Raw genomic sequence first — 12576 nt, 5'->3', positions numbered from 1 at the left:
TTTTATGTTCGGAAGACAGGGCAATCGCATTTCAACTAATACATAAATAGATCTATGAATCATATTTGAATTATATTTTCTACTCTGACATTTAATGTGTTGTTGAAGTATGAAAAAGAAAAAAAGTACAGTATATTTTAATTTATATGTCTTTTCAAACAGTGCAAACGCAGTTTTCAAATAGTACGGGGCGAAAGCAACACATACGAATATAATGATTATTGCCAAGGAATGGAACACATTTCATGGGATTATTTGATAGGAAAAAAAACAAGTGGAATGAAATTAAGATGGATCACACACTCACACACGCTCATAATACATACACAATTGTGATATATGTTCTCTTTTATCTTCCTTCCATCGACAGAAGAAAACTTGACCGCTTTGCTTCCCTTCAAAATCATTCAATTGAGCATACTCAATTTCATATACATAATACTTATTCATTTGAGCCATTCTATTTTTTTTACATATATTATACCAAGTGGGGTTGTGAAAGACACACTATTGCCGTTTCCTTTTCATAATATATATATATATATATATATATATATATATATATATATATATATATATATATATATATATATATATATATATATATATATATCATAAATTTTGACATTATTTGAAAACTCTTGTAATACATTTAGAGATTAGAGGTGGGGTTCTGATTGTATGATTATTTCATGCAAACTAAAGGAGAAATCACCCGAGTAATGAACTGATTGATAGAACAATAAAAGCAGAATTTATAGGAGGATCCCGAGTAGAACTGTTAAAAATATCTCAACTTCATATAGCCTGGAATCGAATCCACTATCCTATACGTAACAGGTGAACGCCACTGAAACATCATTCTTGTATTTAAATATTCCATTATTTCAATTATTATAATCGGTAGTTTTGAAAAGACAATCATATATTGTTTTGATAAATTGAATTATAAATCAAACTTCATTATACATACTTTTGCTTAGAATGCCACATTAATTACATACACAACATAACATCAGTAAGCCACTAGATAGCTTTCGTTTTCAGTTACCAAATCAGAAAGGTCTTTTTACTTTTTCGAAAATTAGTTTTGAATGATGATCTTTCAAGACCATTTAACTCATTCAAAGACTAATTATTATTTTACATATTTGTTCTGTTTGTTTGATTTGTTCTACGGTAAACATCGTACAAGTGGAAAGGCGTTTTCCTAAAACAATATTGTTTAACTATGAAGTAGCTATAAGATAACAAAAAACTTAAAGAAATTACATTCCACATTCATTGTTATTCGTTTCACACAGTAATACGATTACAATTACAAGTTTTTTTATTTTATTTTAAATTTTGTGAAATTTATATTGAATTCGATTTTTAATTCATAATTTAATATTTTAACTTGAAACAACAATTAGACTGAGAATTAGATTTACAGTTACGTATATGAATATTATAGTAATTCACGTATTAAGATTTAAAATACAAATCAAGAATTTTAGGAATGATCCAAAAAAGTGGATCGAAAGGTTGCGATCTTGGCCAATAATTACTTTTTTGATTAGGGGCCACAAGGTTTTGAACGGCCTCTAAATCGAGTTCTCGTATTTTTTGCGGAGTAAGTACATCATACTGAGTTAAATGATAGTTTGGGTTTGGCTACACTGTATGTTGTTCCCCAGATATAAGGCGTACAAGAAAATTGTTGATTAAAATATGTTGGATCTTTTCATGCATTTTCGGATCAGAGGCCACAAAATTTTTGAACGGCCCCTAAATCGGGTTTTCATATGTTTTACGAAATAAGCACATCATTCTCAGTTAATAGATTAGATTTGGCTACATATGTAGTTCTCCAGATATAAGCCCTACAAGAAAATTTTTGCCAGAAATATATTGAATCTTTTGATACAAATATATATATCAATTATTTGAACTGTAGTCTATGTTTTTAAATAGTTTGTTTTCTAAAGAAATATATAGATTTTGTGTCTACTTAAACTAGTGGTATAAATTACGATAATTTCAACTGTAAAAGGCGTATAGAGCTACCGTAAATTTTATCGTCATAGAACTGGCGTAAAAGAGATATTAAGTGAGAACTGTAAATTAACAAGAACAGGCAAATACTTCATTAAATAAGACAGACTAGTGTTAACTACGATTTTGAGTTTGAAAGTGCGTACACAACAGCACTTCATTAGTTACTATATTCTTAATCGCGTTTTTAAATATAATAAATGATAGAATGTACAAATATATTGTATTTTGTCATAATCAAGAGCAAATCTAACATTGAATGCTTTTCTTAAAAGGACCGACTTGTTGCGATTTCCGTAGTTTATCTTAAGATATCTTAAGATCAAAGATATTTCACTCAGATGGTAAAACAAAGAATAGAAAAGCATACTACATTGAAGTCTTTGCAGTATATAAAAAGCAACAGTCGACCAGACGATGCACGTTCAAGTACTTGCATAAATACTTGCAAAGCCATTCCGACAATTGGCTTTCCTAAATTCAAGCATCACTTCATTTCTTACGATGTTTTGGTCATCACCGATAATTCATTGTTCTCAACGGAGACCAAGACCTAATCGTACATTACAACAAATGGAATAATTAAGGTATTTACTAAATTACAATGTTACATCTGACAAATTTTGCAAGTAAAGGAATACTAATACTTTGGAGCTGTATTATATGATATTATGACGAAGAAAAAGCGTGTTGTCTAACACAATCCCCACCTTAGTTGATGATTCAATATTTCAAACAGGCAAATCATATTCTTTCTTCTTCAAATTTTCCACCAGTCAACTGCAAGAAACCATTACGTCACTTTGTAATATACATAAAATCTATATGTACTGGTCTACCATAACATATGGTATAGGTTACGATCATACATAGTTTTTTTTTTTTTTGAAACCACAATACTAAAATATTTACAAGTTCTTGTTTTACCTTACGGATACCACAAACTTTGAATAATAATTATATCGTTTGACCCTTTTATGTTTTCGGTCAAGATTTATTTTTTACAAAGAATCCTACTTCCTTGTAAGAACTACATAAGGAAGCAGATATCTGTTATTTCTACCTTTCAAAACATTTATATAAATACATAGATACATGATTATTACAATATACCTAGTTGTCCGCCTGTACTCACTAAACCTAACTTATTATGAAGTTCTTAAAGATAAATTTTGTAATTAAGTCATTTATGAGGATTACGTACCTTCTTTGTTGAAATTATGAAGTCTACATTACATATGGTCATCAGGGAAGGTTTTTCTTGCTTCAAAATTGTTATTCGCACAGTATGTATATCATTGATTAAACCGTAATCCTATGACTTCTTCCAAACACTAACTTAACTACATTTGACTCAAGTCTTGACTAGAATAACTCCAATGAATTTATTTTTGAAAAAAAAAAGTCTGTGGTACACACACACACAGCGTATAACAGTATATCTTTCAACATGTTACCATCATAACATCCTCTTCGGTCAAATATCATGGAAGACATTTTGGAACAAAACGATATTTGGACAAATATATTTTCCTTTCGCTTAAAAATGTTCTTTAAATTTTTTTTCCTTCTATAAAGCATTTTACAGCAAATGTGTAACGTGCATATTTTGACCTTAAAAAAGAAGTAAGCATTACTTAATGTAAATATCTTCCAGTTGGTTTGTGTCTTCCTTTTACACATTGATGAACGCATACAGCTGTGCATATAAAGACCTTGCAGAGCTATAATAACATGAAATGCATTAAAGGAGAGTAGTATGAATAAATGTACTGTAATAAATAGAAAATATTTGACGATTTTCTTTCATATACGTAATTATATACAAAATGAAACTGCTTAATCTTTTAGTTTAATAGTGAAGAAACATGCAACAAAACTGACTAATAATAATAACGTTAAAGTAAGGCTTTATACAATTTCTGAAATTTTTTTCTTTAGATATTTTGCTATAATTATAATCATTATTATAATGGTGCTCACTACCAAAATAGACTTTGTTTTATTATCAACAAGACGGCGAGTCAAATGTAATAACTGTACAAATTACCCACAAATAACAAAGGGTCCATTGTGAACTGCGGGTCTAAAGTAGGGGTATGCCGAAGATGAGTGATGTTTAAGGACTAGTAGGAGGGCCTTACACAACAGCTGGGAGTTACTATCGTTCACTTAACAATTCTTGATTACTACAGAAAAATTCACAATATGATTCATGAAACTTTTTACTCTATGTTTTTTTAAATACTTTTTTTATTCATAAATTATTGCCAACAATTGTATGAGTAAAACTAACTACAGAAGTTAGTTGGACGTTATGTGATCCCCAAAAGGCTACTGATAAAAGTACTGGAAAACTCGGTTCTTAGAGATTTACTTTGTTTCCTACTAATCGGGAAAACAATGTACACAGAACGACAGTAGTAAATAGAAGTAGTAATAGTAGAGTAGTAGTAGTAGTAATACAGAGTGATCATCTCCTAAGAATTTGGAGAGTAATAAATAGACTCCTATTTAAGTATAAAGGGAGAAGAATGTTATAAGCAGATACTTTGAGTTTTTTCTGCTTTTTTGAAAAAAAATTCTCGTCAACATTTATTTCTTCTTAATCCTTTTTTCAATAGTCACAGATAAATATAAAAGTTTTCTTTCTTGCTCTTGGAAAAATTAGTTCCTTATTCCGAAACCTGTGATCCACACAGATATTACATTGTCAATTAGTTGATTGATGTCTAGGATTAGATAAACGGATTAGTCTCACATAAATCTCACTTTACTGAGATGCAATATTTTCGAGACAGAACATTAAAAATTCACTTATGCTATTAATAATATGGAATAAGAAACTAAAATACATTTTTTATAATCTTAAACTGAAATATTCATCATTGTGCGTAGTTGTTAAACAGCCCGAAATTAAATAATTAAACATATTAATCCCCCATCCAAATATCAAATTATACTTTGATATAGGCACACCAGGCGTTTCAGATAAAAGCTCCACTGTTTGTAAATTTGATTTGATTTTGAGTTTAGCGTCCCTTTCAGCAGAGAGGCTATATGAGACATGGACCTACAGTTTAATCTGAGATCCGAACACATGACCTCCCTCCGAGAATCGAACCCGGCTTTTCCACATAAATTTATAAATCAGAAACGGTTGAGACTAATGAAATAAAAAGTGAAATAGAAAAAATGCCAAATAGTAAATCGAATAGAATGATCTACTTAGCTCACAAGGACCCTATTATTAGACTCCGGGGCTCACTCGAAAATTTTCAATGGTAAAGTATTAATTTTCTACATCATTGAAAAGATCATAAAAAGGTGAAGAACTTTTGTAGGAAAAAGTTCTTTGTGTAGGCACCTAATGGCCAACATTTAATACTGAATTTCTGCATATTCCAATAAAACATGGTTATAAATCATTAACTGCTAGAGATAAAGGGATGAAACAAAAAGTGACGTAAGAAAATGTCATATGGTTATCGAATGCAGCGCTCTGTTTGATCCAAAGGGAAACCTATGATGAGTCCCTCCTAGGGGTCATTCAAAAATTTTCAATCAAATGATGTTTATTTTTATACATCATTGAAAGTTTCTGGGACCATTTACGAAGTAGCCACAATTTCTTGCACAATCAGATTGAACTCAGTTAAATTATGGTAATTTCGTAAACAATCCCCACACGATAAACTTTTCCTACAAAAGTTGTGTTTTTCCACAATCCTTTCAATGCTGTATATAAAAAACCGTTCTTTGCTATTGAGAAGTTTCGAATGACCTCTCAGAGACCCTGATAGGGGGCTTTGTGGGTTTAACAAATCACTCCACTCGATACACTATATGACATTTTCCAAACTCACTTTGTTTCATCCTTTTATCTTCAATCATTTCTCATTTATAGGATAACATGTAAACACTGGACATTTTATCTGAAACACCCGGTATGAAGTGATAGAGGACTTCAAATTTTTCCAGAATTACCATATATTTTGTGCTATGATGTATAAATATGTAAATGATTTCTATCTAATAAACATATACGTTTATACATATTGCAAAGTATTGTTGATTAGGAAATTACCAAATTTATTAAACCTAATTGACTTTCCCAAATAGTAGTTGAATACCTCCAAGTACTATATTTTCATGCAAGTTAAGCTTTAGTCGTATTGTTAAATTGAATACTCCGAACATTGACAACAACACTAAGTCAAAGATAAGTTATTTGAAAAATTTTAGTTTCTCATATTCAAATATGAAAGGATAAAATAGTTGACAATTCTATTAATATTATTAAAGAGTATCCTGTCATTGTACTTTTCCTCCTGACACATTGAAATATCTCTTATTGTCACAAATTTTAAGAGATAATAAAGATCGAAGATTTCAAAAACTTATTTGTAAGTTTCACGCGGACATCAGCAACTAGTTTGTAATCAAAGAAGTTTTACCAGATGTTATTTTTATCTTTTCTTCTATACTTAATTGGACCTTATTCCGACATATTTTACATGGCCTATTCTTTTAATATACATTAAATTTTAATGTAAGACGCAAAGCTCTCTAGCTTATCCACATCGTATTGACATCTGTAAGCCGTTTAACTGTTTCAAAGTCTCATCTCCAAATTTTATCTTAGTAACAAGCTTTCTTAAAATATTTCCAAATTTCGTGATTTCAGATGTACTTAAGTCATAACACTATTAATGCACCTTGACAATTTTTAACTCAAGGTATCTTCAAGACATTTTAATCAACTTTAACATTTTTAAGCATTCATCCTTACGTAAGATATAAAACTATTAGTTTAGTTTTAAACATTGATACTCCCATCATCATAAAAGTCATAGAACTTTTAATATACTTGCGGTCCTTTATACTCTAATCTTTATAACATTACAAACCTACAACTATGGGAACTTCTATGTTCCAATCTTCACAAAAGTCACGAAATTTCTATGATACTTTGAAAGCTTCTTGTTCTCGTCCTCACACATCTTATAAACAGTTTATTACACATTGACAACTTCATATTATAATCTGTATGTGTCACAGAACTTTTAATTTACATGACAAGCTTACAACCCTGCATATGTAAGTTTAAAAAGTTTGAAATAATTTTAATATTCCATTCCATTTACACGTAGTTTTCAAATGCATGATAAAGACAATGATAAATCTCATTGCATTTTCTTAAGTCATAAAATGTTTTATCCCTATTAACAATGCTTATTCTCTCTTCACGATGTAAGTGAGAAAGAATTTTTAATGTAATTTACAAATCTAATATTTACTCGTACAAATTGGAAAGTTATTAACTAATTCACAAAATTTTATTGATATATGTAAACTTCGTAAATCTACTTAATTTAATCAAGTTTAAACCTCATAATAATAAAATTAGTTTAGCTATACATTAATTAGGATTACTACGAGCCCATTGCTATTTGATCATGTACTTTATGAAGATATTTTTTGTCAATTACGTTATTCTGATATAAACTCATTCTAATATTTGTTTTCAAAAGATGATGCAGTATTCTCAACAACAACTAAGAATTCGCTTTGTTTCATGGTAAGAATAATACTAACTCACTAGTATAAATTATACTTATTCCTACAAGACTATATTTTATTCATACTCTGACTTATAAAACAAGCTGCAAATATATCGTATTATGAATGAATTTTGGATTTGGCATTTATTTTGAGAAATTAAGTAGAACTTCATGATCGAGAACATTACATGACAATGAAATTTCTTTTGCACTTCCTGATGTATGTAGCGAATATTGCACCATACTATATAACATAATATATTGATATTGTGTTCCGAAATCTGTGTGGATCTGAAGGAATTAAACCAAGGAACTCTTTCCAAGGCTGCTCAATAAATGTTTAGAATTTGTTCCGTGTAAAATTGAGACGCGTCGAATGTCGTAATGAAAGAAACAATAAACGAAGATTTTTTTAAATAATTTTAGCCGAAGAAAATCAGAAAAAAAAGGACGAATAAAATTGCAAAAGGAAAATGAAACATGATGGACAAGCAAAGCGAAATAGTGTTGAAATATAACACACCAAGAAAGAAAGTGAGAATGAAAGACAGAAAGAATAATGAATGGTTCACAAATTTCAAATATTTTTTTACAAACTTCTTTTTTTAAAAAATAGCACCATGCTAAAAATAATTACTTATTCTTCTCTTCTTAAAAATTATCTTTTTAACATATAAATTAAGTGTTACATACAACTCACTAAAAGTTTCAAGAATATTATTATTATTATTTTCTTTGTTTGCTTACTTGCTGTACAAAGCCAAAGTAAAAATATAAAATATTCACCCTTTTACCATTTTTTTAAATATGACAAATGAACATCAATGCATGTTAGTTTCTGTCTATTTTCTTTTTAAATACAATACCCATGTAATGTTACGTTATGTTATTATTATTGTTATTATTATTATTTACATGTAGATCGTCGTTTATAAAAGAACGAAGATCTTTATTATATATTTATATACATATATATGTACTTATTTATATATGTACATATGATGAGAAAGTATACATTATAAGGACAGTCCAAATCGTGAGTTTTGTTTACTTCTAAAAATACCGAAATGAAAACGGAAATAGTTAAAGAAATGTTTAAAACAACCTTGAAACGAATGTAAACTAGTATAGGTTTGAAGCAAAAATCTCAGATATGTTTGAACATACTATTTAAAAGATAAAAGTTTACAAATGAATTTTCAATTCCTGGCAAACGAGTTTGTTTCCTAGTCGTTATACACTTGCATTCTGTTTTAATGCTTCAACTTTTCATGTAAATATATATGCTAGGTTATTACCTAATATTTATATATTCACAATAATTATAAATTAATTGGAAAGATACTAGAATGTACGGTTTCCCAATATTTAGAAAAACGTATGTTTGAGATATTCTATTCATATATTTTTATACCTGAAAACTAAATAATAAAATGAAATATGTAGTTTTTCACAAAATTTTCACAGAGATTCATTCAACAACATTTTAATTATCTTTAATTTTCCATACTCATTTTCATTTTAAAAAATAAATATTAATACTACAAGGTTATACTACTGAGTAGGATATTAGGTTACAGATATCATTCATTCAAAGTATTCTTATAGATTTATATATATAACGAGTGATGCTAATTAATTTCAATATTTCCGTGGTGGTTTCATTTTCTATTAGATTCACAAATAATGCAAGGATATACTACAGAAAACAACATTAGAGGGCTAAGATTCCATCTCGAAATTATCAAATATACACTGCAAAGAAAAAAAACTGTCATTATAAAGTGTTTCCGGAACAGCTGTCTTGTGTATCTAGACAATTTACCTCCGAATGTTTTTAGTACTGCCTTGATGAACAAGTAAAGACATTGAAGTGCACATAAAAAATAAAAGTAAGTTTTGAAATTACAACTGATGTTTAGAAAAAATAGTGTTTTCTTTGTCTCTGAATTAAGAATTAGGATAAAGTCGGAGAATTATTTTGTTAAAAGGAGATTAGAGATGATGTTATTTAAAAAAAACATAATGTGAGATTGAAGAAAGAAGTTAATAGAGTAGAAATCATTGAGTGTTGTAAAAAGTAATTGAAAGAAGAAGAGAGGATAATTAATAAAAGGAGAATAAACTGGATAGAATATCTTTCAGAAGACATTTTTGAGGTATTTAATAACATATATAATAGAGTCAGAAAGAAGTTGGATATCGTTACAAACTATATTATAAAATGTATAGCTAGTACTTCAAGACAAACATATTGTTGAGAGATCGTAATATATTGAAATTTCAGCTCATGGTAATCACGTGCCTGTGATGGATGGTGAAATGCAAGTGATGATACAACTTCTAACACCAAATTGAAAATGTTTACCTAAAATAATTTTAAAAATTAAGAACCCAATGGATTTCAAAGTTTTGTTTAAAATACCTAATTTCTGTGAATATGGTAAAATAGTTGTTTTGTGTTATTAGAGGCAATGTGTTTACATTTTAGTTATAAAGCTTTAACAATACTTGTTTCTTGTTCGAAAAAAATTTTGATCGAAGGTAACATCGTTTCTGAAGTTTTCTCCCGCAATTAATGAAATTTATATATATTCAACAGAAATAAGGCAGATATAATGATCAAAGTACGGTATTGTATGGCAATAATTATTTTTTTCTTACTTATACAGAAACAAACCCCGTCTTATAAATACGAAACTACTTGCAAAACCTGATTTGCTTTCTCTTCAAATAAGTTTCTACCTTTGAAATCAGAAAAAAAATGATTTTAAATTACTATTGAAGTATGCAAAAACTGCGGTAAGTTGACCACCTAATTTTGTTAATCCTGGACATATAAACGTATGTTGCATATTACTAACTTTAAATTTCGTCACACATACGCATATAAATAGGTTTTGTAACTTAATCACTACTAAAATTAGCCAAGTTAAGTTTTGTCGAATTATTAATACTTTATTTGTTTGGAGATTAACTTACTTATTTACCGAGTCTATGTAAGACATGGACTTATCTCTCAGCAGGGGTAAAAAATATGAGCTCCCACCATGAATCAAACTAGGTTTACCTGCGCCAAAGGAGGAAACGCTTTCTAGTTTTAAGTCTGTCACTTATTAATAAATTTCAATATTTCTTCTTGTGCAACCAATCATGGCCAACTTACACAGGTAAAGTCTCACTATACCAAAGCTAGGAATACATTATAAAAAAAGAACTTTTATTCGAAATATCTAGATAATAGTTGTTTTGTGTATTCGAATATGACTGCCCTTATTAATGTATTTGTTTATTTCATGTAATAAAAAATCCATGGTCACAAGGTGGAAAACAATGTGTTTTACATTATTTAAATGGGAGACTATTCCTTCTTATTTTCGTCTCCTTTGTTTTCTTTTTCTTTCTCTTTCTTATCGGTTTTCTTTTCTTGTTTTTCTTCCTTCTTTTTCTCTGATTTATCGTCCTTCTTCTTATCACTCTTCTTCTCCTTCTTCTCTTCCTCCTTTCGTTTTTCTTCCTTCCGCTTTTCTTCCTTTCGTTTCTCTTCTTTCCGTTTTTCCTCCTTTCGTTTCTCTTCCTTTCGCTTTTCTTCCTTTCGTTTCTCCTCCTTTCGCTTTTCTTCCTTTCGTTTCTCCTCCTTTCGCTTTTCCTCTTTGTGATTAATCGGTTTGAAAGGGGAACGGGAGCGACTACTATTGCTCGTTGCCGTCGGAGGTCGAGGAGGGTGAGCTTCCAACTGAGTAACAATTTTCTGCGCACATCTACAACACATAAAAAAGAAATGTAAGAGATTTAACATTAATATATAAGCACCTTTTACATTCTAATATACTAACTTTAGAATTCTATATTTAACATAGCATGTCCGTTATTGTTCCTTTTATTCACTAACGATCTCCCTGATCAAACATATGAAGTGACAAATTGCTTTTTGCGGATGACCTCAAAATTTACGGTAGGGTAAAGACCATCCATTACTGTCTCATACAACATGACATGGAAAATATTGCTAACTGGTGTTCTCTTAACAAACTTAATGTAAATATAAACAAATGTAACATTTCATCGTTTACTACAATCAAAAATTAAATAGAGTTTAATTATTCAATGAATCAGATCTTACTAAATAGATTAAATTCAGCCAAAGATCTTGGAGTTACATTTGATACGAAACTGATTTTTTAATAACCATATAGTGAATATAGTTACTACGAATCTCTCAAGATGTTATGGTTCATAATTAGAATTGGAAAAGAATTTAACAACATTACCACACTAACAAAAATGTATTGTTTCTATGTCCGATCAAAATTGCAATATGCTGCTGTAATCTGGAACCCATCACAACAGCAATATCGACACCAACTGGGAAAAGTCTAATCTAAATTTATCAAATATTTGGCATACACGAGAACTGGAATTTATCCATCTTATGAAAATTATCTAACATTAATAGACAACTTCTGTATCCCTACACTTGAACAAAGGCGAAACTTGATAAATCTCATTTTTCTCCATAAAATAGTACAGAACGAGTTTAATTGCACGGATCTCATATTGACACTAAATTTTCATGTTCCGACATTTAAAACTCATGCTGATAACTCTCGCCTGTTCTATTGTAAAGAAGCAAGGACCAACGTATTATTGAAATCACCAATCAGGAGAATATGCTCTTCTTATAATAAAATATGTATCGAACACAAAGAAATTGACATCTGTAATATGTACTATATGTTTAAGAAAACTATTGTAAATTTATTTAGTAATACACAAACACTACAATTGGGCTTATGCCTATTGTGTTGATGACAAATACATAAATTTGGAATAATATTTCGAACAAACCAGAAACAGTAATATTATTATGCTTATGTGCGCACTCTATACATGTATGCATACATGTGCTCGCAGCTCTTTGCGTTCTAAAATGTGTACATTAACGGAAGAAAGGAAACAAATATTTACGCACATC

General features: G+C 29.4%; 1 protein-coding gene across 2 annotated transcripts in view; it reads right to left on the bottom strand.

Moving 5' to 3' along the window:
• Positions 1 to 9233: 9233 nt before the first annotated feature.
• Positions 9234 to 12576, bottom strand: part of LOC145668753 (uncharacterized) — a 338148-nt gene continuing 334805 nt past the window's right edge. For both annotated transcript variants that reach the window (XM_081736894.1, XM_081736895.1), the window contains exon 6: positions 9234 to 11362. In XM_081736894.1, the coding sequence (XP_081593020.1) occupies positions 10963 to 11362 (400 nt within the window). In that variant the 3' untranslated portion in view covers positions 9234 to 10962. The remainder of the gene's footprint in view (positions 11363 to 12576) is intronic.

Source organism: Thermobia domestica, chromosome 13, assembly GCF_964235325.1.
Source record: "Thermobia domestica chromosome 13, izTheDome1.hap1.1, whole genome shotgun sequence".
Lineage (NCBI taxonomy): Eukaryota > Metazoa > Arthropoda > Insecta > Zygentoma > Lepismatidae > Thermobia > Thermobia domestica.
This window is presented reverse-complemented; position numbering and strand designations above follow the sequence as displayed.